Source organism: Stigmatopora nigra, chromosome 12 (assembly GCF_051989575.1).
Source record: "Stigmatopora nigra isolate UIUO_SnigA chromosome 12, RoL_Snig_1.1, whole genome shotgun sequence".
NCBI classification, from domain to species: Eukaryota; Metazoa; Chordata; class Actinopteri; order Syngnathiformes; family Syngnathidae; genus Stigmatopora; species Stigmatopora nigra.
Window position 1 is genome coordinate 10,320,579 of NC_135519.1, and position 27,297 is coordinate 10,347,875.

The 27,297-nt window shown below is 38.7% G+C and overlaps 1 protein-coding gene across 1 annotated transcript; it reads right to left on the reverse strand.

Moving 5' to 3' along the window:
• Positions 1–7,905: 7,905 nt before the first annotated feature.
• loxl4 (lysyl oxidase-like 4) lies at positions 7,906–27,174 on the reverse strand. The gene is made up of 15 exons (XM_077730241.1): positions 27,065–27,174; positions 25,369–25,687; positions 24,061–24,362; positions 23,762–23,976; positions 19,438–19,476; positions 18,923–19,136; positions 18,680–18,857; positions 14,031–14,185; positions 13,776–13,943; positions 13,423–13,585; positions 12,982–13,225; positions 11,307–11,422; positions 11,053–11,189; positions 8,288–8,399; positions 7,906–8,206 (listed from the first exon to the last, which is right to left on the reverse strand). The coding sequence occupies exons 2-15, from the start codon at positions 25,673–25,675 to the stop codon at positions 8,136–8,138; spliced, it is 2,421 nt and encodes an 806-aa protein (XP_077586367.1). The 5' UTR covers positions 25,676–25,687; positions 27,065–27,174; the 3' UTR covers positions 7,906–8,135.
• Positions 27,175–27,297: the final 123 nt, after the last annotated feature.

The following is a 27,297-nucleotide window of genomic DNA, read 5'->3' on the forward strand; positions in this document are numbered from 1 at the left end:
GTATTTTTTAAATTATTTCTGATAACATCCCTGTTACAATAACACTTCATTTGAATGTAAACATTCATATGCAGTTGCATCCATCCAAAAACAATTATTTGAATAGATGCACCAAAACAAAAGTCCATTTTTATTTATTAAATACCAGCAAGCCTTTCATTGAGTGTCATCTCATATCTACATGCACACTGTTGAAATAAGTACTGAATAATGTTTCATTTTGAGCTCAGACTATATTATTTGCATACGTGAGTCCGAGTCAAAGGGTGGTACATTACATATACACTCTTACCTGTGAAGTTGTAATATCTTGGATAATTATTTCGATTTTTCTTCATTGACTATATAAGACGGAGGGGGTTTAACTGTGAACAGCAACTTTTTTTAAATGTCATCTCACAGTCGGCTAGTCAACCCTTAAGTACTGCAGGCTTCATTCTGCCTCCAGTACTCCTGTTGTTCTGTCCTCAGGTAAATAGGCGCTCTCCTGGCAAGCTAATTTCTTTTCAGGCGTGCATGAGACCAACACTGCGGAAATTCATTTTTTGCTTTAATTTCAGGCTCATTGATCGAGAATCATAGTGTGGGTGCATGACATCCATAACCAGAAGAATGCTATGACAGAGCGAATAAATAATGTGGAAGGATGTAAGAATAGAATTAAAAGAAAATAATAAGTGGGGTTGGGGGTTGGAGAGTTAGAAAGAACCAGACTTAATCTCTGACTACACTCTTTGTTAATTACTGAACTATCTACCCATTCATTTTTCATCCCAGACTTCTCTAAAAATCTGTTTGCCGAAACATCCATTAAAGAACTCTCTAATTTAATTGCTGAGGCTTTTAAATATATCTAATTATGATTAGGCTGAACTCAATTCAATTCACTTATCTTAGAGTATCTGCCAATAATAAATTCTGATCCAATTACCCAGCAGATATTTAAATATAACATAATGATATATATTTCATTCATCTTCTAGCACTTATCCTCACGAGTATCATCGCATGGTTGATGGAGACAGTTTGTATATGCAGGCAGTTGAAAACACCCCAAATTAGCGTATTATACTTTGTTATGTGTTTGATTTTGCAATCATCAAATTGACTTTTGTGTTAACTTAAAATATACTATTAATATTTGTTTCCAGTTGTTCAAAACGGACACATTTGACATAGATAAAACTGTAATATACATCCCTTCATTTCATAATTGTCTAGAATATAATTTGAATTCTTACAAAATTTCATTTAGCATGTTTAGATCTGTTGAGAGGTTTTAGCATAGTGTTTTACATTTGTCACTGTTTTTGGTAACATAAATGCATACTCGCAGTTGATCCAGACTACTGATTGAATTGGCGATAGTATTGTAGACATCGGCTATACCTCTGCCATCTTATTCATCCAATAAAGCGGGAGAGGGTACCCAAACTGCATCTTGGCCTTACTTAGAAAACAAGGGGAGCATCCTCTAAATCTCTGAGCACACAATACAGTAGTGATCACTTTTAGTTGTAATTTGTATGTGAGTCAACAGCCATTCTACCGTGTCATTACCTCGATGCACTGACCCCATTCTGGACTTGTAGAGCCCAGCAGCCTCTTCTTATCTGCATGCCCTTGGAGTACAAGCCCATTGAAATGCTATCTTCTTGCCAAGATCCTTCCAATTATGCAATCCGCTGGAGTGAGGTGGGGCATATGCCCCCCTTAAGATAGAAAGTACTCTGTTGGTTAATACAGTCTTTTTTTTTCCCCGTACCGCTCTTAACAAGAATGGTGGGTAGACCCAGAATGGACTTCGCTCTTTTTCCACAATATTTTGACAGATCAATTTAGTACAAGTACAAAGCTCATCACTGGAGCCACGAGTTAAAGTCAGTACCTCAATACATCACATGAGGGGAATTCTGCTGTGACATGACTTCCTATGTAATAAATCCTCCTGGGGATGTGTGCTGCCTCACCTTGGGAAGATGAGCACTCATTGGGCACTCTGATTGACAGCAAAGGGAAGTGCCAAGATTAAGGGTGTAGGTATCTGTCTCAAACATGCTGTTCATGAAAATGCTTAATGTACACACTAATAAATGTTTATGCCAAATATACTTTAAATGAAAGAAAATTCACATTGATGGTGTAGTGATTTACCTGTCTGTGTGTGCCCGATGACCAAGAATTTTCCATTACACATTACTATTGTTGCGTTGTCTGTATTTTCATGATTACTGCACAGTGGAATCACCCTGAAAGTTTAGAAAAAATATGCATGAGCACGTAGAATTATGTACAAAAGATGGTGAAATAATTGAAAACGTGCTTCTCTGATAACGCCGTCCTTTCCCTAGATTACATTTGTGCGCGTATTCGGTATTCTCTTAATGATCTACAAGAGGTAAGTCACCTGAAATTAGCAGCACTTCACAGATATGCCTTATGAGAATTTATTTATTTTGTTTTACCCATGATACCATCACTTTAGTTGCAGTGATTGAGGTCCTCACACTACCATTAAAGCCAATCTATTTAAGCAAAACTCCTCAGTGCCAGAAGATGGCAGCACATCTCAATGCAACACATTAACACACATTTCTGTCATAAAATACCGCCTGAAAAGCACACAGTCGGTCAGGGTCATTACTATGGTGAAGACTTTCTTTAAAAAAAAAAAAAAAAGAAAAAAATCCCTTCATGTGTACCCTTAGCCCTTTGATTGATTCATTCCCCTCTAATTTTTTTTCTGAAAGGAAACTATTTGGGCTCAAAGAACACCCCTGCAAACACACTGTGATTTATGAAACCTGATAGAATTTTCTGCCAAAATTCAGTCACTCTTTTCCTTCTTGTGGTGCTCATCTGCATCGCTCCTTATTCTTCTTGCCTCCATCCCACTCCATTTCTTTTCACTTTCTTCAGCACCACCACCACCACCACCACCACCCCATTCTGCACCACTTTACTGCTCCTCTACCCTGTAATCAGGCTGGTTCGTGGCTCTCATTTGGACTGGTATATATAGCAGTAATTGTCAGGGTGTAGGAAGGAGTCTGGGTAGCACGTGTAGGCTCTTACAAGCGTTTGCAGTGAAATCTGTTGAAGGCGGCCAGGGAGAAAGGAATTATAACCCCAGATGAGTCAAATATTAGGGGGAATTATTATTAAATGTGAAAAATAAATATAAGGGAAATTCTAAAAACAGACACCTGCTGTTGAGTGGCAACTTTTGAATAGCTGTTCACTGTAGTGAAGTGCCGGGCAACAGATTGGTTAGTGTGTCGGCCTCACAGCACTGAGGTCGTGGGTTCGATCTCAAGCTGGTCGTCAATGTGTGGAGTTTTCATGTTCTCCACGGTCTGGGTTTTCTCCAGGTACTCCGGTTTCCTTCCTCTTCCCAAAAACATCTGGGGTAGGCTGATTGAACACTCTAAATTGCTCCTTGGTATGAATGTGAGCGTGAATGTACTAGTCTGTATTGTTTGACTGTAAGTGTTGAAAGTGATGTAACGTTGACAGTTTATTTGAATCTTTTCCAGAAAAAAATATTTACATAGCATGTACATTAAAGATGTTATTAGGTTCGATCTAATGCAATGTTGTGTTTAACATTTGGAACAGAATGTTTAATTTTCTTTCAGTAAGCTATAATTATAATATCTACAAACAGACCTGTTCTGCCAAACAAAAGACACACATTCCCAGCATTCATGAATTAGATATGAATATTTTCTAATTTCCTGTCCACCCTCTGACATATTCCGTCCTCTCTTTGCATATCTTAAAAGGTGCAATCACAGACGGTATATTTTAAGTCAGGCATTTCAGCAAAATGCAACAGAATGAGAAAAAAATTTAAACGAAATGAAAAATTGGAAAATGTTTCACCAGCAAGTTGGTGCAATGTGATCTTATAGGCCACAACTGTCTCCCAGCCTTAGTTCGAACAACTGTAATTTTGGTTTAATGCTTAAGACGCATTTGTGGTCTTCAACATTACGTGGCACACATAATAAATGTGCTTCCTAACAGCCTTTGAGGATGAGCTTTATTGCATATTAAAAGTTACAAGTGACTGAGCTTCATTCTTGTTTAGCTGGCTGGCTTACGAGCATGCCCACGTAGCGTGTAAATAGAAAACAAGCAAAATGCTTGAATGCGATTAGAGTGAACATGGGGCCTCAAAAAAATGAAAGTTGCCAGTTGGCTGTCAAGTGGGAGCAGCAATCTGTTTAATCACAAAAACCTAACCCCCCTCCCTCCTCCTCCACCGCTCCATTCCCAAATAGATGTATGTGTGTGCTAAGCATGGAACATTGCCTCTGAATGAGATGATGGCAAAAAAATGCGCTATGCAGCCTAGTTCTTTGCATGACATCCAAGAGGTTCCATATAGCTTGTATGGACAGGTCTGTCATTCACAGCTCGCGCACAGTCCTTCCATTGTGGAGCTGTCTGTGGTCCTCATCAGGCAGGTCAGGGTGGGGTGGCCAAGTAGGAATAAAAACATTCACTGCCAACCGGGAAGTAAGATTACAAGTTTTTTGGCTGTTTTGCGTGTTATTCTTCTGTATTGGATAACGTTTCAACAAGTGCTATATTTTAGATTATTTAATACTGATAGTAGTATGCTAGGTTATATTACTGACAGATATCTGGCATTTTTTTAAATATGGTACATGCTGGGAGCAGGGTATTAACCAGTTTTGGTAGCTGCAGACTAAAAGTGTAAGTTGGGCCATATAGTTGCTTCGGGTTTGAATGTGACTCCTTTAGAGGTCTATAACTAAACAACAACTCTCAGCTCCAAGTTCCCAACAGTTGTGTTAGGAGTTAAATTTAGTTTGTTCCAAGGTGAGTGAATGCAGTGAACCAGGTTCTTCGCATTGGTTTTGTTTACTAAGCAACTGTTTGATGCCCTTCGGGAAGCGACCACTTCATAGACCTTGTTTTATTTTGGGGTGGACTTGTCAACTGAGAGCAAGTCAAACATGCTGTTATTACATTTCCTTCCCAGACGCCCACTTTCTACTTGTTATGATATGCTGGGTTTGGTCATCACTTCCAGGACACTCTCTGTGTTTGTGTTGCTCAAATAGTTTGTCAGGTAGTTTGGTAGGCGCAGTTGGCAAAAGATGAAGTCAAAAGTTAGTTTGTTACTTGGTCCCAGTCATTTGCTGTGGGTCCAAAACAGCACATTATGGTCAGTCAGTCTGCAGGTGGAATGCAAACATTAACCAACACAGCATCATTTATTTTGTTCAATCAGGAGAAATATAAACAGACGAATTGTCTGCATAAATCAATAGGAAACATACGACAACTTAATGTGAGAAAGTCATAATGATTTAGTCCTGATGAATAATGATGTGAATTGATTCAACAAATGTTTATCCAGATTTATTCTCGGATGATTTGACGTTAGCCAAGTGCTGGAGTCATATTTGTAACGGAACGTAGGCATTGAAATGATAGATTTTCTCTCAAATGGCATTTTTCTGTTCATAGTAAAAAAAACATTAATTAATGTGAAAACAGTAACTAATTTTATGACTCACAAAGTATCCTTGTTTTCCTGTAAAATTTGTGATATTCTCACATCTAGAATCAATCATTTTTGTTATTCTTAACATTACTAGGATGGATACCAAAAACACTACAAATAAAGGGAAGTGGGTAATAAAGTTGGTTCAGTACATTTGGGAGTAACTTCTCTATGGGGAAAAAAGCTATGTTTCGACCATTCACTCATTCACAACTTTCACACCACAACATTTAAACAAACAAAAATTCAAAAGTATGGATGTGGTAAATAAACAACAATTTAATGTGTGAGAATGAAGTTTTATTGATTCACAGTCATGATGAATCGATGGTGATTTAAAGAGACTCAGCCAGTGTATATCCACACTTACAATACCTCTAGTTTCCTCAAGTACAAGTATAATGATCTCCATCATACATTTGCACCCGAGAAAGAAATGTTGAGGTACAGATGGTAAGAATTGCCTGTCTATGTATGTGTGTGTATGTGTGCATCACAGCAAAATGCAATTAATCACATGTAAAAAGACTTTTAAGTCCCTGAGAGCTCTGCTTTCTGTGAATGAAATTTGGAAGAAGCACCTTTTGGCTCACACTCTCACTGGTCATTGGGTTGCTACACTTATACAGTGGACTATACAGTAATATGGTGAACATTGACAGAACTGTGTGGCATTTTAAATAACACATAGAACAGACTATAAAAATAGCAATTGTACATAAGTGACAGCAAACATGTTGCAATGTTGTTAACATTGAAATGTAAGTAAAGGTCTTTTTTTTTAAATTACATAGATAATATATTTTAGTTTACAGTATGTATTGGTAGAATATTGCATAAGCATACATACAGGACATTGGAAGGAGGAGAGTACTTGTGTGGTGTATTTTTTTCTTGTTTTACTTTTATAAATTGCTTGGGAAATGTGCTCTGTATTTCGTAGAATTTCCTGGTTAATGTAATGACAATGCTGCGTATAATAAATGAAGACGTTTTTTTTGACTGCTTTAAAAGGAAGCATGGATATTTAGACCTTGTGCAAAAGCAAAAAAAAATTGTAATTTAAAAAGTCTTGAATTATCTTTACATTAAAAATTTATATTACAGCTTTTATTCCATAAAATCAGTACTTATCACTTTTAAAAATAAGGTCATTCCTTTATCATATTATTGTAAATTGTATTATTTTTTTATATATTCAAATTGCAACTTTATGTACATACTATGTACACTTTTCATATACTCTGAATAGGAGCACAGTACTTTACCATTTCTGTTTATGTATTAAATACAATTCTTTCTAAAAAAAAACTTCAGTAAAAGTCAGATTTCATGTTTTTCTCTTAATATCCCCAATTGCCTTGTAGAATGCTAATTTATAAATAACTTTAGGTTTTGGCTCATTGTAATTTTATTCTTTTAGTATTCAATAATGTTGGCCAAATAAACCTATGTAAGGTTCAATCTAAAGAGAGTTTAGTATCTATTAGCTCATCAAAAGGAACCATTTTTTATTGTCTTGTAGGAGCGTGCTAGTGTCAGTTGTGGCTTGCCTTTCAAAGACTGTCATCTCCCATGCGGCATTTATGAAAAAAGAGTTTTCCGTAATCCTATAAGAACCCATTTGGCAATGTGCATAAAAGCACACGCTATAGTTTTAACCCCAATTTTAAAACAAACCCAAGCAAACATAATTAAAAGGCTTTTCTTCATATATATTTATATTTATATGCTCTTAAAGCCTGCTGGCACGACGGCCACAATCGTGTGGTTGTGTCACACTGGTGTTCCCTCCCATACAAAATGCTGAGGGAGAAAATCTCTACAGTTGCATTTTAATAACCACATTTAAAATAGAATTATTCATCTGTGTCTCATAAAATATCCCAAAGCTAAGAAAAAAAAGTTAGATTGGAAAAATAAAAACTCTAGATAGCAAACCTCTTCTTGAATATGTTATTTTGAACCCTATGAATAAATTAGTATAAATATGAAAGAAGCAACTGTAAATGTCAGCGTGTCAACTGTTTTAGACTATTAAGCATTTATAATCTGTGTATATTGATATGGTTGGTAATTGAAAAGCACATAGAAGACTACTGATGTAAAAAGATAAAGTGCCTTGTAATATAAAATTATGACTAAATCTTGTTATCTTATTGAGAAGATTAACGGTTGTTTATTTTATGTGTAAAATAATAAAATAGACCTAATCCAAAAGCAAAAGAATCGAAAGCTGGACTCTCCAGCATTTGTTTGACATACTGGTACTTGCCCAAATTCCAAAGCACTTTTTCATGATTGACCTGCACATTCTAAAAACTCATTATCTATAAATATGTCGTTAAGTACTCAGTTAGAGGATTTACCAACAAGAGTGTTGGTTTTAATAGTCATAAAAGTCCACTTTCACCTTTGTTTATAATCAATATGCAAAATTAACATACGTACTAAAGCAATTATCTAACCTTTTGACCTTTTGTTATTGGCCTGTCTAGTTGAACCTCATTGATATGACGTTTGATGTGCTTTGGAGCCATCATCCTCTGCCCCATCTGGAGCAGTCTCTGGAATGTTTTTGCATCACGATGCTCTACACAAAGTTATTGGTTATTTCCCTCTGATGTTCAAATAGGTCTTCAGTCTCTGCACTGTATGCATCTCCTTTAAGAAGGAAAAAAAAACAGAAAGTCGTGATAGCAAGGTACAACTGCGATTAAAAAGTGGAGGAACATGGGCACTTACCTGCGTGACATCCATACATAAAAGCCCTTTGGCCATCGTACTTGCAGCGACAGCGCATAACATTGTTCATGAAGTCTGATTCAGCCATGTCCATTGATGGGTTGACTTCCACCTGACGGACAAACGCAATCATTGGCACTTAATTCTGATTTCTTATCAGATATAGTTGTCAGAGTTTTAATTTGGAAAAGGTTATTCATGGAATGACCATCGAGCAAAACTGTGGTATCATTCAAGTACATTCACATTTATTGGCTTTACAGTAGAGCTATGTATTTTAATGATAGAAAGTGATGTCTCAGTCAACTTTGTAAGAAAATGTTAAAGCCTTGTTGTACAATGGAGTATGATATAACTCTTGAGGGAAAACAATTGTTCTGTGTGTAAAAGCACAATAGTCAACTTAAGATAAAAAAAAGGTTATGCAACTTCACAGTTGTGCTTCACATGTGGTTGTGCTTCTATCCACCAACATGCAATTACTATAGCTTACAACATACTTACATATGGTTTAAAAAAACTGTTATTCAGAATAGAGTTTTACACCCTAATGTTATTTGCAGCGCAATTCTGACTGGTGGTGTGATTTTTCTCTTATGTGATAAGAGGAACAAGTGATTTACTGTAATAGCTATTCTTTAGAAATGCACCACCCTCTTTAAACACCAGTTTCAGCCAGAAGGGCGGCAAATTACAAAAACGAAACCAAGCTCAACGCCGCGGTTTACTCATAAAAACCCGAAAGTTTTTCATTTAGCTTTATATATTTCATACAGTTGACAGTGATGTCAGAATGATCACGGTATGGCTGGACTTCCAGAAATGTTGCCCAGTTAATAGTTTTGCAAAAACACACAAAATAATGTGCCTCAGTTGGATGCATCACAAATTTCTACTTTACTGTGTGTAACTTAAAACATTTCAGTCATTTGCCATGTTTTTTTTTTTTTAATTTATTGTTGGACATGCTAATACAACATCAAATACACTAATGTAAAAAAAGTGGGTCTCTGCTTTTAAGTGGAAACTGTAGAACATTATATTGCAATATTTATGATTTATTCACAGCATGTAGCCTTGTTTTTGTCATTTCTTAACGTGTCCAGAGGCAGGGGACACCCTGAATTGGTGGCCAGCCGATCGTAGATGCTGTGACTAGTCTTAACTAATAAAGGACCACTAGGCAACTAAATTGGCTTCTGCCTTTCAATTTTCCATGTAAATTAATGCCTCTCCGTGAGAGACTTTGGAAACATTTTGTGTTCCTTGGAGTGAAAATAGCAATAAAGGTTGAAAAGGAAAAAAAAACATGGCAGGGGGAATCCATGGTGTGAAATTAGCCTTGTCTAATGGGAAGGGAGGCGTAGGAGGAGCTTTACAAGTGAGGTAATCATTACTTGGGTAATTGGTGCATTTCATTAGTAAAGGGAGGGTCAGCTAAATACACAAAAGTCGAAATGTAATGTTTCTCAGTAAACTCACAACTCTTTTGGACTGAGATCTATTCCCTAAATTCTATCGACCCCAACGACTACAGACAGTAATCGACTCTGGACCATATTTTGTTCAGACAGACCAGCGATCCATGCTGTGGATACTGTACTGAATAATAAGGTTTTAGATGCTATATTATCTTACAATTATGTCTTTTTTAGGAGAGCATATGGCTCTCACGAACCTATAAGATAAAATGTGGAAGCATCTGAGTACCGAACACACCAATGTCGGCGCACTACTATGTTTGCAACAGAACCTCGACCACCACTACATCGACCAATGGGAGCCTCACGTTGTCAAATCACCTTGACCTCTAACGCCTCACCAATGGGAGCCTCGTGTTGGCATATCAAAGTAGCGCCGATACAACCTCAAGCGCCCCACAAGTGAGAGCCTCGCGTTGGCACGCTACCGTGTCGTGCTGACACTAACTCTAGCATTGCTTTAGTCATAATTTTTTTTCCTCTCCCTTGCGATTAGCTTTTGAAAATGCTGGCGCTCTGCCAGTAGTGCAAACAACTGTCGTACGCAATACTCAGGCTGTACTGTCATGAATCACGCTTCATGACTTTTACGGTCGTAAAATTGAACAGACGTGACTCGCATAAGACATAAGTTGACGTCTGTATGTATATACATAGCCTGGGTGCTCCTAATTCAATGGTCAAAACTAGGCCTTGTGTCAATTACATGGAAATTAAGTACACTTTGTTCCAACAGAAATGTGTAATTCCAAGAAGTGAGTGTCTCAGAGAGATAGACAGTGGTAATTATCTGGGTTTCCACACATATGAGGCGATTGACAAGCTGCAGACAGCTGCGTATAACGTGCGAGGTGGCTAAGACTTTGCGAGCGAGATGCCGGATAATGATGAGCTGCAGGCCTTCATGTGTTTTACTCTAGTGACCACAGACCTGATTGACTGGCCAAGGCTCAAGTAATAACAGAGAGAGGATGGTTGCACAAGATTGGAAAGTCGGGTTTTTAAACAACAAAAATAGACAAACTTTATATAATCCCCAAAGTCATGAGGTCGTGAGAATCATTGGGCGTAAAATGTCACTTTACATTCTGAAACGATGTAAGTTGGAGTAATCCTACTAAAAAGACGAACTAGATTCAGAAATATGCTGCTGCTGTTTTTACAGTTAGACATCCATCCACCCATGCTCTCTCACACTCACAATTAAACTCACTTTTAAAATCATGCAAAACTTGGACTACTTTAAAGGCCGAAGAAGCATGCACAAGGAGAATACTTTCTTACCTGAAAGATGTAATCGCCAGGCCGTACGTCCGTCACGTCGACCCACTGACAGTCAATATCGTGTCGGTAGGTATCCCAGCAACCCACAGAGATACCCTGGTCACCCATGTTATAACAAGAAAAGCGTTTTGGAACACCTAAAACACAATAGCATAAATTAGTGCTTCCCATTTAGGAATTCACATTTTGGTACAAATGCTGATTTTCACATAAGCTAATTAATCCATGATGTAACAAAGAGAGGGAGACTTTACCATCTGGACAATGTGTGTCCTCCAGACAAAAACTGGCCTTATGTCCCTCTGCAACCCTGGTGCCGTTCAGAGTCAACAGGTCGTAATGTGTGAAGACCTCAATGCTGTGGTAATGCCTGGAATGAACGAGAAAGAATGAAAGAAAATAAAGACATTGTACCATTTTTTATTTAAATAAGGGCTTATGGCCACAAGGCACAAGGAGACAGACAACCATTCACTTTTACATTAAAAATTGAGTGTGTTCAAACCACTCGTCCACTAGCTAACCAATCAACTAAAAAAGTGTTTCATTTGTTGTTATAGTTTGATTAAAAATAAAATTAAATCAAAGTCATGTTTATTTTTTGAGGTCTGAAAACATTAGTTGACTTCAAAACTCTACTGTGACAACAAATAGTAATTCATATTCACTTAAAATACACAAACGGTTCGTACTGATGCTTTTCATTGGCTGAGAAGTTTAATGTGCAGAGTTAATAGTGCCTGATTAATTTTTTTCTCAATTACGTCAGAAAAGTAGGTTTTTACAGCGGAATGTGCTTCCAAGGACCACTAAGCATCCCTTTCTGCTTACAGTAGTTGACATTGAGTGAACACTGCTCACACCTATGGCGTGTATCCTCGTGACCTCACAACATGAATATCCAATCCAAGCATGGGTGTCACCATAACACCTCTCACAGAAGCTTGTTTTAGAACCAACGTCGCACGGCCTGTTTACCTCTGCTCATTGAATAGAGGTCTTTGAACGTCGTATCCGCAGCACTAATGTGTTCACGAATGAACCCACAGTCACCTTTGCTGCCCTTTGTACAACCAAACGACTTTGTTCAATGTATACTAAAGGCAAGCGTTTTATTAGATGTATACATTCATATGCAGGCTGAAGGACACTAGTGATAAGACTGAGAGTTGTTTGACTAATGTGACCCTCAGCAAGGCAAGGTATACTTCGACTTCATGGGAAATATTGGCAGTAGTATTTTATGTGTTTTGATGCCAGCCATAATACTTTTGTTAGTTATTTCTTTTTCTATGTAGGCTTGCATATTGTATTACTAGTGTACTGGAAACTGAGTCTTCCAATAAGGATACCTTACCATACTGTGCCATGCCATATCAAAATTTGTATATTGCTGACTGATTGCTTCTACTCAACTGTTTGTAGCTAATAATTGGTAAAGCCAAGGTTTGAACTTGTACTAAATAAAAATATACATTTGTTGAAATGGAAAGTTAAATATGACTTCCTGCTTTTCTACTAAAACGTTCCTTTACTCTTAACATGACATCTAATGGACCAAAGCATGCCGAGTACTCAAGTGGAATGACGTCAACCAGAAATGATGACCTCTTTTCATCTATTCACAGCTGCTAGGTAAAGTGACAAAGATTCCTGTGTTAATATGGCGGGCACGCTTGCTCCTTTCTGATTCCTTGTTATAATATACTTGTTTTCTTTCCGGCTGGTCATTAAATTAATATAACTCTGAATTACTACGAGGCAATTAATGCATGTTTTTCAAAAACTGCAACTCATCTGTGTCCAGAAGCCTCTTAAATAAATGAGCAAATGCTTAACCACAACATCTAACATGTTGGAATGCTTTTTCTTCGCTGCAATAACACTGCAACACCTGAAATTTACTACACGGGGGGGGGGTGTTGTCACCTGTGACACTGGTGCCATGTCCAGCTTTCTCTCGTGGCTTTGGGTCGGAAATCGGAGCGTCCCAGGTTCATGATGCGTGAAGAGAAGCGCAGCAGTCGTCTGTGACCGTAGGGCCAGTCCATACGGGCAGCTGAGGAGGACAGGCAGTTCTCCTCATTGGCACAACTCAGCAAGTGGAGCGGTCGATCTTCAAGGTATGCTGTCTCCTGAACCAGCTGGGCATCCAGAACAAGGTCGGGAGCCGCTAAAGGAGGAGATTCAAGATTCCAGTATGACTTTTTTGTTTTATTTTATCAGTAGATCTTTTTTTTTTAAATGAGTGTGACTGTAACTGTGATGGTGTCAAATTTGAATTTGCTATCAAATGTTGACTTGCCAACTTGTGAAAAACACTGTAAAGTAAAGAGTACTAAAGAGTAGTAAAGTATTAGTCTGTCTTACTCTCTGAGCATGTGACCCCAGCCGCTTTAGGTCCTCCCCCTCGTGGACAATGCATGTGGTTGTTACGACGACACTGCTGAACTGAGAACTCTGTGCCGACGCAATGAGTTCCGCTGAGGATGAGCTCGGCTGCGTTTGGGTTGCTGGACCAGTACCAGGTATCCTGTTGTAGGCAGGAGGCTATTTTAATTCATCGTCCATCAGGTTAAATTCAAGCTGGTGACGATAGATTGACCTCGAGCCAATCATTTGTTTTCAATTTATTAAAGAGATGGTGATGGTCAGTTAGGGCTTCTCTTATTAAGCATGCGCCGTAATAAAAAAAACAAACTGCAAAGTCATGTTCAGATTACCTGATGTGCACTTGCAGCAAATCCAAAGCCTAACTGTCTGCACACCACCATGGCCTCATTGATGTTCCAGTTCTCACTGCAGACCGAACCCCAACGTTTACGCCCACCCACTTCCATCAGCACTTCCACTCGACCCTCGGTGGGAACCCTGCCACCAGACAGACGCACCTGCAAACACATTTAAGAACTTTTACTTTTACATGCTTAAGCAGTTATAATTATTAAAACAATGTACAGCCTTTCTAATGACAATACCGTGAACTCTGTGCCAGTTTTAGGGACATTACAGCGCACTGAAGCATCCTGGCTGTGTTTGAATGTCCAAGGTCGAACCTCCTGGAAGAAGCAGTCGAGAATGGAGCGCTCTGTGCCTGTGCACTGCACACTGTTCATGTGGATTGGTCCAGTACCTGCAAAGATAAGCGAGTGTGCCTTTAGATCTAAAAGCAAACACCAGAGGGCCTGAAGCACAGATGCAATATTAATAACAAATTTGGAGGATAAAATGCTCTAAGTGGCAGCTTGTGTCACTCAAAGCTCATAGACTGTGGTATCTGTGAGAAAAGGTACATTTGTAAACCTGTAAGATTGTAATATTACTCTGCGAGCAATGCTTTCCGGAGACAAAACTTGGTATCCTTGAGTGCAGTGAAACATTCACGTTACTGAGAGATTTCACATGGCATTCATTCCTTCAGGGCCACCCAGTAGACAGGTACGTGCAAAGAATGCACGCTTTGGGTTACATGAATTTTGTTTTCATTTTATTCCGAGTGAAATGAAAATGAAGCGATGAAAAGTTCATATCTACTGCGTAAAAGTGCTATTGTAAGGCAAGCACCAGAACCTCCAGCTTTGACACACCTCATTGCCGAACCTCTGTTGCTGGGGCAAACAACCACATAGAATACGCTCAGTCCAAAAAACAAGGGCAAATTTGTGTCGTGCTGTTTCATTTGATGATGAAAACCAGACTCTCTTAAATAACATGAATCAACATTTCATGAAGTCAAACAGTCAGTTCCTTAAAGACAGCATTTTACAACACAAATTGCCCAGTTATGGCTCTAGTGTACTATTCTTCATGTGTAGGAAATACACTATAAATATGAAAATAAATACGCATAACGCATTTGAGCGAATACTCCCATGGATTTCCACAAAACCAATGAAAGGAGAAAAAATCCAGTTAGACTTTGGAACTGAAAGTAAAGGGAGGCAACCAGGCATCAAGAATGCAAGTTGAATAGATCTGTCGCTGTTAGATTGCAGGCCTCCTTTCACATTGGTTACACATGTGGTGAGAAATGTCAGAAAAGACTTATCTTCACTGCTTCCGCTGCTATCGCATTGGTAAATCCCACAAACTGGATTTATCGTGACAAGGGTGTCCAAGAGACCACATCAGCAGCCCAAAAAGAAAAACAGCAGTTACAGGCTGTACTCTAAACTTCCTTTGGAAATTATGTGAAAACCTTGAAAAACATTTCCACAGCACTCGCAGAACATTTTTCATGAACATTTATGGTGTTTTTCTCCCTCGAGTGTTTGTAGAAGTAAACTCAGTGTAAACACACATGATGAGAGGAAACTGTTATGAATGGATTAAGATATAACAATTGATGGGGAAATAGAAACATTAGATAATTTGACACTGCAGTTTTGAGGTAACCCTTTTTTTAGACTCATCTCATCTCATTTTCTGAACCGCTTTATCCTCACTAGGGTCGAGGGGGTGCTGGAGCCAATCCCAGCTGTCTCCAGGCCAGAGGCGGGGGACACCTTAAATCGGTGGCCAGCCGATAGCAGGGCACATGGAGATGGCCAACCATGCACACTCACACCCATGCCTATGGGCAATTTAGAGTGTCCAATCAGCCTACCATGTATGTTTTTGGAAAACATGCAAAGTCCACACAGATGGACATGACCTGGATTTGAACCCAGGACCCCAGAGCTGTAAGGCCGACATGTTAACCACCTGTGCCAAGTGGATGCACTGTATTTAAAAACTGAATTTAAAATTGGATATTTTTTCATACAGTCAAAATTGATATTAAGGTCAATGTTTGGCATTTTAAAAAAATGGAATTTCAGTTTAAGATGTCTGAGTAAACAAGGTTGTAAATGGATCAGCCAGGTATTCAGAATATATATTTAGAAAATGTGTTAATCCAAGGGGAGTGATTACAAAATAAAATTTTAAAAAACATGCATAACCAGGTTAGTGCCAAAAACTAAATTATGAAAGGCTTTTTGGCTGCATGTCAAAGCAACCAGTGATGCTTGCTTGTAAAACAGGAGGAAGCCGGGATTCTTGGAGAAAACCCATAGACGGGAAAAGAAGGTAAAAACTCTACACAGGTAGATCTGAGCTGAGATCAAACTCCGAACCCCTGTGGAGCATACGTCCTTACCACTACAGCCACTCTGTTGCCAAGAACCATTTTGTTTGACTAGTGGTCTTGTGGTGATGTTTTTTTATACACTTTTCTATGAAGTCCTATTCCTTCATGTGCTGATGTGGGTTGCTTTTAATGTATTCTTAGACTTTGCCACAAGCAAATAAAACACAACCTACGAGACACAAATGTCCCCACGGACACCACTCATTTAGGAGCTTGTTATTTAAGGTCAAATTATTGGCTTATTGAGTTTTCTTTAATTCAGGGCGATTTTTCTTACAGTGTGATTAGAAGTGGCAGATGACGTCATTGCGTTTGTCTTATTAGAAAGATGTATTTAGGGGTTAGAAGTTGGGTAACTGGTCACATTATTCTTGGAAATAGTACAAATAGTTGGTTAGACTCACGAGGAAACCCTGTTCTTTTCCACACACAAATTGCAATCCGTTTCAGGCACTAAGATAAATGTGGTGTCCTTTTTTCCTTTTCCATGAAATATGTCTGAGTCAGAGTTTCTCAGCCAAGTTTGTCTTAGTTCGACAGTAATCTATGCCGTCTGCGGCTGGTTAGAAATACGAAACATTCCAGAATCATGTTAGTCCACTAAAAGGATTCCAAACATGATTTTGTAATTTGTCTGAATCACACATGGACACTGTGGATTGAGATCCGGTGGAAGCGAGAATCTACGATCACTGGACTGGTTGGCACAATTATCTAATTTGTTCATCATAAATAAGTCAGTCTGGGGGGTCGTGTAGCTGTGCAACTCTCGACTGAAAGTTTTGATGGAAATGATCTAAGCACTTTGTGTAAAAGAAGTTAACCCCCATAAAAACAAGACACGCTACCCTAACTTTGTTAACATGTGATGTCTGTTAAGTGCTTAGAATATAAATCCCTCCATCAATGTTCCCATGCTTCATCCCTCAAAAGGCTACTGCCTCTTTTAGAATGCATGTTGTGGAAAAAAATACAAAAATATCTAAGATGCAGAATTAACCAATTGATTGCTGAACCGAGGTCTCGTGAGGTCCAATTAGCTGTGTTTTTCTTAATTTATTTTTAGCAGCTGGGACAGAGGGGCACGTGTATGAAAAAAATACAGTGGTGCCTTGATGGCAGCTAACTTCACAACATCCTTCCACCTTCAATTCACATTGCTTTCCTTTCGAAAGGAATGTCAATATCAGTTGTGTTTTGGTAATGAACCCTTAAGTTGGTTTGCTTACCACCAATAGACCCCCATAAAAGAAGCAGAACAAACATTTTCCCTGTTTACAGGTCATGTGGTCAGCGAATGTTGGTAGACCTTGTTTTCCTATACTGGTAAGTGCAATTTTGCCTATGGAAAAAAACATGTTTAAACAATTTTCTACCCCAAAAAAGTTTTGGTTGGGTGGCAATGGAAGGGGTTTATAACATTTCCACTCTTGTCAAAGGGAAATGGTTATTTAAGGAATGAGTGTTTAAGGATTCATGTGTGGTCATGAGGTATTTAGATGTGTTTTTCTATAGAATTGTATGATAATTATATTAATGTATGTATTAGCATAAAGTTAAATTTCCAGATTCATGGTTATCATACTACCCATGCAACTTTGAAGGCGTATTATCGGTCAAATTTCAAATTGTACAGCACCATATACATCAGAGGATGCACTGTATTTTATTTTGCACAGAAATTAAACATCTACTAATTAAATCTTTATATAACTTTGCCTAAAAAATCCTTCTTTCTGTACATAGAGGGAGTTTGTTCTCTCTAAACAGTCTAATTTTGGTGTGTTTAAGCAACATAAAAGCTATGGTTATGTGGCCTTCACAGCACATGTGAAATTACAGCTTTCAGCCAAACATCATATAGTGAATGTTATAGAGGAGAGAGCTACTTTGAGCTGCCGCGCTACGGTACACTGAGACCTGAGAGTGAGCTTGTATGTGTGTGTGAGACACTGCAATGTAGAGAATCAAACCTGGCATTCGTCAAGATTAAACTACAACTACAGAGCCACATGAATCATTTTTAAACTAGGCATTGCCATACTTAGATGTGTGCACATATACAATTAACCACCTCTGTGTGTTAATGCCCAAATCTAAAGCAGATAGTCCAAATTACATCACCTCCGGCAGAGGTTAAAAGGTAAGAGATTGATGTAAGATACACTTTTCAAGCAAATCAAAGCAAACGGTTCTGCTGTGTTTTGGCTTAGTCAGCATGGGGGGAGAGCAAACCCTGGCTTTAAGATTTTTGGGTGGCCATTCCAACACTGACTCATGGCATACAATACAAGCACACTCCGCTGGTTAAGTTGAATGCCACAGAACATTTCAAGGGAACACACACGTACAATTCAGAAAATGACCGAAAATTCACAGGGAAAGTAAAAAATTGACATTGTTGTATGCCACAACACTACATTACATTAATTTGTGCACCTGACTGTGCAAGCTTAGTCCACACACAATTAAAACAACTTGATTGTTTCTTCTCACCTTGACCCATATAGGCGCCTTGTAGAGCGTCCTGGGCGGTACCAAAGCCCAGCTCTCTGCACACCACACTGGCAGCGGTGCGCTCCCACATGTGGTCCACGATCGTCCCCCACTTCCCGTCTCGGAGCACCTCCACGCGACCCTCACCAAGCCTGGGCCCAGCCTTCAGACGCACTGGCTGTACAGGAAAGAAAGTCAAAGTCAACACCACATGAATGCACACATGGTTTAGCGCCTACTTACCACAACTGGGTACGGGGCTTGAGGTCTTCCTGAAGATATTCTGGAAAATTGAGGGCCCGGAACACATTTGACCACTGCATGACGTCCGTCCTTACAGGGGGCAGGGCTACGGGGGATGGACAGCTGACCGTGGCATTCAGACAATGTGTTTTCATTTCCCAGGCAGTTGACCTTTTCTATCCAGAAGCCCTTCTTCTTAGCAATAATGCTCAACCTAAAAGGGACAAGGTGTGATGCTAAAATTAGATTCTGTACAGTTTGTTGTTTTTTTCCTGCCTATTTTTATTGGCTGTTTTGTGTGAACATAACATTTTGTTTTGGAATCAATTCCTGGATTTCCAAGGCTGGGAGTATGATTGGTATTTCACATTACTTAATCAAGATGACAATTCTTTGCACAGTTCAGAACTTTAGTTGTATTATCAAAGACCAAAAACATGTGGAAGGGGTGTAGGTATTTTGTGTGAACTCTGTGTGACTCTGTATATCTCTGTTTGAAGTAGAGTTTCACTTACCTTGTAGAAGGATCTGCCACCTTGGTATCCCATATTTTTCTGTTAGGAAAAGAAGGGAGGAAATGGTCCAATCAGTAGTCTGTTTCAACTGTGGTTACACACATCACACTGTGAGGTGACTGTCAGGTTTGCCATTAGACCTCCACAAAAACATAAAGAAAGAGGAGGAGGCACACCCTTTTGGATTTTCATTTGCTGGTCCTTAGAATGGTCTATTATTTGCATGAATAATAGAATCATTTGAGCAATGACTACAGATATTTGGGGAAAATTTCACAGGGTATTTTAACCTTAGAGGCACAATACTCATATATACATATATGCATATAAACCTTTTTATTTCTATTTTCGGTAATCCAGCAACAACCTGACCTGATATTTCTATCCAATTTGAGAATAAAAGTTGTTTCTTATGCAAAAAAACTACTACTTTACTTGCTATAGCAATATCCAATACCAGAGTAGGATCAAATATTCTGGTGTTTCTCTTTTCCCCCCCTCATAAGGGAGGCCAACCAAAATGAGACCAGTAAATGTAGAAGTGAATGTTGACAGAGACAGGTAAATATTTTCACATGCTTTTTTTAAAAGCATGAATATTTTATATTCCGGACATTTTAGTGAGAATGCAAGACTCCTTATTTAAATAAATCAGTAGGCTAAAATCAAGGACGGCATTGTCACATCAGTGACGTTATGTCGCTGGCGGTCCTCACTCGACTTTCCCCAATCCCTTCTCACGCAGTAGGTAAAAGCTAGGCAAAAATATGTTTTTCATTTCTACTAATTAAACAGCAACAGGCTAAGGTGTTTGGCCATTTTCTACTCCCATCAATTAACACAAAGTGAATGGTTGTAGTTGCTGAAGTACATGATGTGATGCCTAAACAAATAAACAGTTAACGTCATGCTGAACATGCAAGCAAAATGAAGCCGTTTGATATCCCACACTTGATTTTCAACTATGAATGAAAAACCTTGTAACCAAAAATGAGGCCACGTGTTATTAAACACAACATATCCTCAATTACACTTGTAAAAAAAAGGTGGTGAGTCTTATTGTGTCCTGCAACTGGGTGGCAACTATTTCAGGATGCCACTAACCTATTGGCCACATTTGGCTGGGATAGGCTCCAGCACCCCTGCGAGAGTTGTGAGAATATGTGGTCAATTAATGAATTTACAGCGTGTGAACTTGTGACAGCTGCCTTATTAGTTTCTTTCACAGCATAATGTAGCGCTTCACTGATTGTTGAGCACTGACACTAATGATGTTAAAGACTCTAATGATGTTGAGTCTAATCTGACAGTGAGAGAGAAGAAATCTAAAAAAAATAGGAGGATTTAGACACAAGTGAGTGCACAGTAGAGTTATTAAATAAGATATTTACAATTTATTATTAGAATTAATGACAGGAGAAACAAGTGAAATAAACCTTCCATCTGTTTTCAGTTAGCAATTTCCTGTTTTGTGTAGATGGAGGGTGACAGAAAATGAAAGTCCTTTTTTATTAGAGCCTAAATGAGTTGAAAGTAAGTAACTCTTGAACAAAATGAATGGCATTCAATATCGTGAGAGATTTAAGTCCTAAATCAAAAGCTAGATGAAATGGGGTGGTTAACTACTCATTCAATGGCTCGTACAGCAATCATAATTAAAGATATTTCACACAAGTAAGTGAAAATTAGACCCGACTGGTGCGGCTTGTTTTCTTTATCTTCTCCATTTGTGGCAAGGCACTATTCCACACTCACAAACAGCTATAATGTAGGGTATTTTTTTTCCACTCACAGCACAATCCCAAGCGAACCTCATTCCTAACCAACCTGCAATTACAGCATCTTCAGAATCGCATCCAAGACACACAGGCGGCCCTAAAGACGCGGCCTGGTTAAGGATTACTAAGAATGGCTTTCGAGGAGGCGGAAGAACATGGAAAAGGGCCCCGATGGTGAAAATCATGAAACACGATCCAGTAAGTGTTCTTTAGCTTCTAACATCGAATGCAGATGGTGCAAAAAAATGTCAATGTCATAATGGCTGAAATGCAATTGTTTTAGTTCTTCACAAGGAGTAATTATAGTGTCTAATTCAGTCTGTGCTTACAACGAGCAAAACAAACCACATATGGTGAGACCACAGTTGGTATTTGCTTTTGCAGATAAACATTCTGGTCCCGTTCACATTGAATTCAGAAAATTTCGCTAGATAAAAGGAGTGTTGATTACGGAACGAATTGAACTTCTAAGAAATTATTCTATTTTTTTAAATAAATGAGACAAAATGAACTACTTGTCAAGTTAAGGCACAATCAGAATGACTCAACTTGCCTGTTTGTCCTCATTGGGTTCAAAAGTAAGATTTTCAATTTATTTAAGCAGCCATTGGCAGATTACATATAGAAACCACATTTGGGGTCTTTTTCTAAAGCCCCCAAAAAAAACAAAAAACAATAGACTGATGGATAACCATCTCATAGCCAATCAAGAACTTCTTAAATTGAGATGACAATAACTGTGTTAAATCCAACTGTTGTATGAAGCTTAAAGTAAATGTTTACAGGTTGTTGTTGTTTTTATTCTGACAAGTTCTAAAGTCAGAACTGGTTATGAAAAAGAAAACAGTGAGAGGCGTTTGGAAGCGACAAATGGTGGAAAACAGATTTAGACGCATCATTATGGTTTGAAGGCTATTATAAGAGTTCTCACTAGAGTCATTTTAGGACACCTTTATCTACTTTTAAAAAAAAAAAACTCTGAAGGCAGAAGACTAAAAGGGAATATGGAAAAAAAATCGGAACTTTTAAATAATGTTAATTATATATATTTTAGTTCCAAAAACAAAACAAAAGTACAAGTAACAAATTCGCAGTATGTTGTGACCAGCAGCTACTTATTCAAGGAAACGATGCTACTTTTTTTTTCAATCCGATTGTGTGAAATGTGCTGGCTGACAGCCACTAAAAGATTGCTGATAAATTTATTTCACTGTTGAACAAAAAGGGATTCCCCCTAAACAGCAATCTAACTTGTTATTTTCTAGATTAACATGCAATGAGTAGTATGTTAAGTTTTCATGAAATAACCCAACCCCTAGTAATAAGAAAGCAAGAGTCTATAACTTGAACTGCACAAGTAATGACATCACCTGGCTTCAAGTTTAATGGGAACTTCACTTAACTTGGCTTAGTATTTCCTGTAAAATTTGGGACATGCACAACTCCTTTGCCTAGCCTGGTAATGACTCTCAAGGTGACAACAAAGTCAAAGTTTGCAAAGTCTCCAAAATGTTGTAATCTACATTAAAATGTGCTGATACATCTAAAGTCAAAAAATGCAGTCATATGCTATGATATATTTAAAAAAAAAAAAAAGCCCTAGCACATATTTAATGGCAGCCTTCAGTTTGTAAATGGTGGAAAAGGTAACGCCAGCATTGCTGACTCAAGCTTACAAATTCTATAACAGCAATAAAACAAGCGTAAAAATAAATAAATAAAAGTTCATCTGGCCTTACACCACTGTATCGACGGAGCAGTTAAAGCACAATCAGGAGGTGATATTACACCTCAAACAGGACGAGAATTCAAAATTAAAAGCATGGCAGTTTGTTTGGGAAGCAGAGATAGTATCACGAAGGCAATGAGGTTCCGAGGGGTGATTTGCCTGGAAAGAGGTGGTAAGAAAGGATTTTTTTTGCTAGGGAACAGAGATGACCCTTATCATTACCCTGAGGCTGAGAAGAGGATGAGAACTCTCTTAGAGATGTGGCTGGGAGCAGGAGATAAGCATGACTGAAGACTTTTACTTATTCTGCCTCTAAACCGAATGTCACTTTGCTTTTTTTTTTTCTATGTTGTCTTTTTAATCATTTAAAAGCAGTGAAGATACCCGTAGACAATGTTGGCTGAGAGCGTTAGTGCGCTTTTTGTTGTCATGCATTTAGTATATCAGAGATATTAATTAAATAACATTGAAGCTGTTAGAAAAGTAGAACAGTTTGTGCTGTGTTTCCATAGTTTTAGTGATGCCAGTGGTAATATGCCAAGGTAACTGTGCAATCCATATAAAATCATCTCATAGGTAGATCAAGTTTGCTTTTCATTGGAAATTGCAGCTATTGAGTTATGGTGGATATTTTCCTTGTGCTGTGAATGGCAGTCAATGAATTACCCCGTGATGTGTTATGATTAAGAATAATGTAATGGAATGTATCAAGAATTCAGTGACATTATTGTGCATTATTGCCCAACTTGCCAATGATGTCTCTAGTCAGCTGAGAAGTGTTCTATTGAAATTTTTGCAAGAAGAGATGCAAACTCACTTGTACATTTTGAGGTTTGGCTCAGCAGCATCAGGAAAGCCAAGCATCCCGCACACTACTCTGCTACTGTTCAGACTCCAGCCCATGTCGCAGACCTGCCTCCATCTCCCAGCATGCCTTACTTCCACCACGCCTTCAGTCACCAAAGTCTTCTTCTTGGTTGACATGAGGATGGGCCTCAAACGCACTTCCTCGATTCGGACCTTACTGTTACCCTGACAAAAGGAAGTGTACAGTCAGTAGTAGTAGTAGTGTACAGTCAGTAGTGTGAGGTTTATATGAGTGATGTGCCGCTTTACCAGGTGAAGTTGCTGCCTCTGGATCCTGGGGACCTCATATGGATGTCCATTCCCATAATAACCATATGTAGACTGTGTGCGGGTAGCCAGGCCTTGTAACCGTGGCGCTAGATTCCCATTGGAGTTGATGACGTTGCTGTGGTTTCGATTGTTGGTTGTCGGTTCCCGCCTGGTCTCTTTGGCGCACACCACTCCCATGTCTTCAGAATGTTTGCAGTCATTCACCCCCCAGCCATTGTGCTTGCAGTCCTTTATGGACTTCTCGGTACCATTACATCGAACATTGTCCAACCATATAGGACCTTGAGAGAGGAAAGTAAGTGGTTTGTTTTAAATATACTTCGTGTGGTCAGATAATATAATAATATGGCTATCCAAACGCATTTGTGTTATAACATGGGTGTCTAGGTCGGTCCTCATGGCACGCACAGTATTAATAAATATATATATATGTATGTATATCTATATTATTTCAGCTGAGCACCACAGGTATGCTTTCAGTATGTTAACCAGTTGAACTTGTTCTGGAAACAGACCACACAAGCTCTTAAATGTGATCCTCATATGACTTCAACAGCCTGTCTGATTAGGGGTTTCACCTTTGTGGCGTGTTCTGAAGTTGAATATTTTATGACCGTGCCTCTCAAATTCATTCCATGTTCTCTTTAATTTGGATTTAAAAGCAGCTGTAAAGAATGCCCATAAACCTCAGCAAGTGTTGCAAAGCTATGGTCAACTGTATGCTGTCATTACTCCAAAACAAATGTCCTTACTTTTTTCATGCATGAGCTACACCAGCCTGCCGGGCGACCTTAATGGGATGTCATCTTTGTGCCTTTATGATGTCAGTTATTTCGGGTGTCTTAATTACTGCTCATGTGTTAACCCGTGTGGGCATGTTGGGAAGTATCTTGGAAGCGACCGGTTCCATATAAATGGCTGGAATTTGGACAATGAAATATAGATTATGAGTGACTTCACATCATAAATTGTATGACAAGTCAATGATAATTTGTGGCCTGTCATCCTGCCTGGTTTGCCTTCCCAGCATGTGACTTGTGAGACATCACGTAGCGTAAACCGCAGTGGATTCAACAAAAGAGAAACATGACATAATGAGGACAATGAAGGATGACTTTTCAACATTTTGAGTTCTTTCTTCTCAGCTACATGAATGAGTGCATGTTTTCTTTTTGGGAAGCCAATGTTTAGTACTCATTTGACCACCAAGTTGAAATTCTAGCTGGATCTTTAGATAAAAGAGACTCAATACTAATGTAAAAGATGGTCCAAAATGTTTTTTCTTACCCTGCCCTTCTCCATATTTGGCGCTGTGTGCCCATGTGATGCCTCCTTGAAAGCCAAGCTCTCGACACACCACATTGGCCAGGTTCATGTCCACCTCGTCGTCACACACCGTGCCCCAAGTGTTGTTGTGCAGTACCTCCACGCGACCCTCATGGTGCTCCCGTGTAAGGTTTCCAGCCAGACGCACCTTGGCTGCGGGTACGCGCGCTCTCCTGCGCTGTCCGGAAGCGCTGCGCCTCGGCTCAGCGGCAGAGACGGACACGAGGATGAAAAACAGGAGGAAACTGATCCAGATGGTATTGGGCATATTGATGGGAGTCTGGGGAGGAAAATGGCATCACACTGGAGTTTGAATGGCTTACTCACATTTTTTGGTCAAACTATTCTATTCAACTGTATGCATCTATCAAATGTCCTTGGTTTTTATCCTCATAATACCGTTAGTACATTATTACTTTGTGGCATAAATATTTTTATAGCTGCTTTGCATCTACCATGTTTATTTTTGTTTGTAATTTACTTTTAAGGAATGTTGGCCAGTCCTTATCCTTGTGCTGTTGTATTCATGTTGAATTTGTGATCTTTTTGAAAAGATTATATACATGGTCACAAAAAAATCTACAGTGTTAATAATGCTAAAATGTTACTATTGTCAGAGAAAGTTTGAGTATCCGTAGAAAAGCAACACAACCACAGGAAGATCATTGATTCTTCAGACAGGAAGACCACAGGGAAGATTCGTACCCCAAACATAAACTGTGAGTCATATGTGCTCACCACTTATGCTGCTCAAAGCCAAAACAGGTGTCTAAATGTATGAAATCTTCACAGAATGATACAAAAGCAAGTAACAAAGTTTAAACTTAACTGTGTCATGATTACTACTAACCAATGTCATTATAGTTATTTTTCTATTTTTGCACACTTGGAAATAAGAATTAATTGTTTCATCATATAGAACAGTGATTTCTATACCAATTGATGCTGTTATAGCAAAAGTTAACTTGTTGAACACTAAGTTCAAGGTGAGTTGAGCTCAAGTTGCAAAAAAAAAAGGCCTGATCTTTGAAAGAGCAACAATGACATCTTCTGGACAATCAAAAAGACTGTCTTCTTGGTTACAGAATAAAATCATCAGGTATGTTAATCAATATTACAAGGTAATTAAACATTATATTTCCATAACGTGCCCTCGTTTCCAAATTATAGAAGATTCCATTCCCACCACAAGATATAAATTGTAGATAAGCTCAGTGCACATATAGACCCTAAGCCACATAATCACATGAATGGGTTTTTGTCATAAATTAGCGAGATGCCAGATCAAACCAGCCACCAATGTTTGTTTGTTCAGTTTTTTTGGGGTTTTTTTTTTTTGCTTTGGCTATAATGTATATATGCGTGTTGTTATTTAGTTTTTATTGATAGGGTACCAAAATTTGACCCCGCATTATTTCTTTTATTGATAGGGTGCCAAAATTTGGCCCCACACTTTATCGGTAAATCTTTCTGGCCACAATGCCACCAATGAGTGTAGGGAATCTGTTTCCATAAACAAACAATGGGAACCCAAATACTTTGAAACTACAAAGAATGTTTAAAAAATATATATATACATCACATAAATGCATATGAAATCGATACAAGAGTAGTAAGTTGCACTATCAACGAGAAGGTAAGCTGAAAGTTCACTGACCTTAAAAGCGTGTGGAGTCGTGGACGTCTTGAGTGAAGGAGTGTGTCTGCTCCAAAATCTCTCTTCAATCCCTCCTACTTCATATATTTCCTCCCTGACTCTCTCTCCCTCCCTCGTACCCTGCTGCTTTTGCCTTCACATCTCTGGCGAAAAGAAGATAAAGCTTTACGTGGTGCACATGATCACAAGATGGGGGGCCCGACACAGTGTATTTACTATGAAAAGTGTAATTG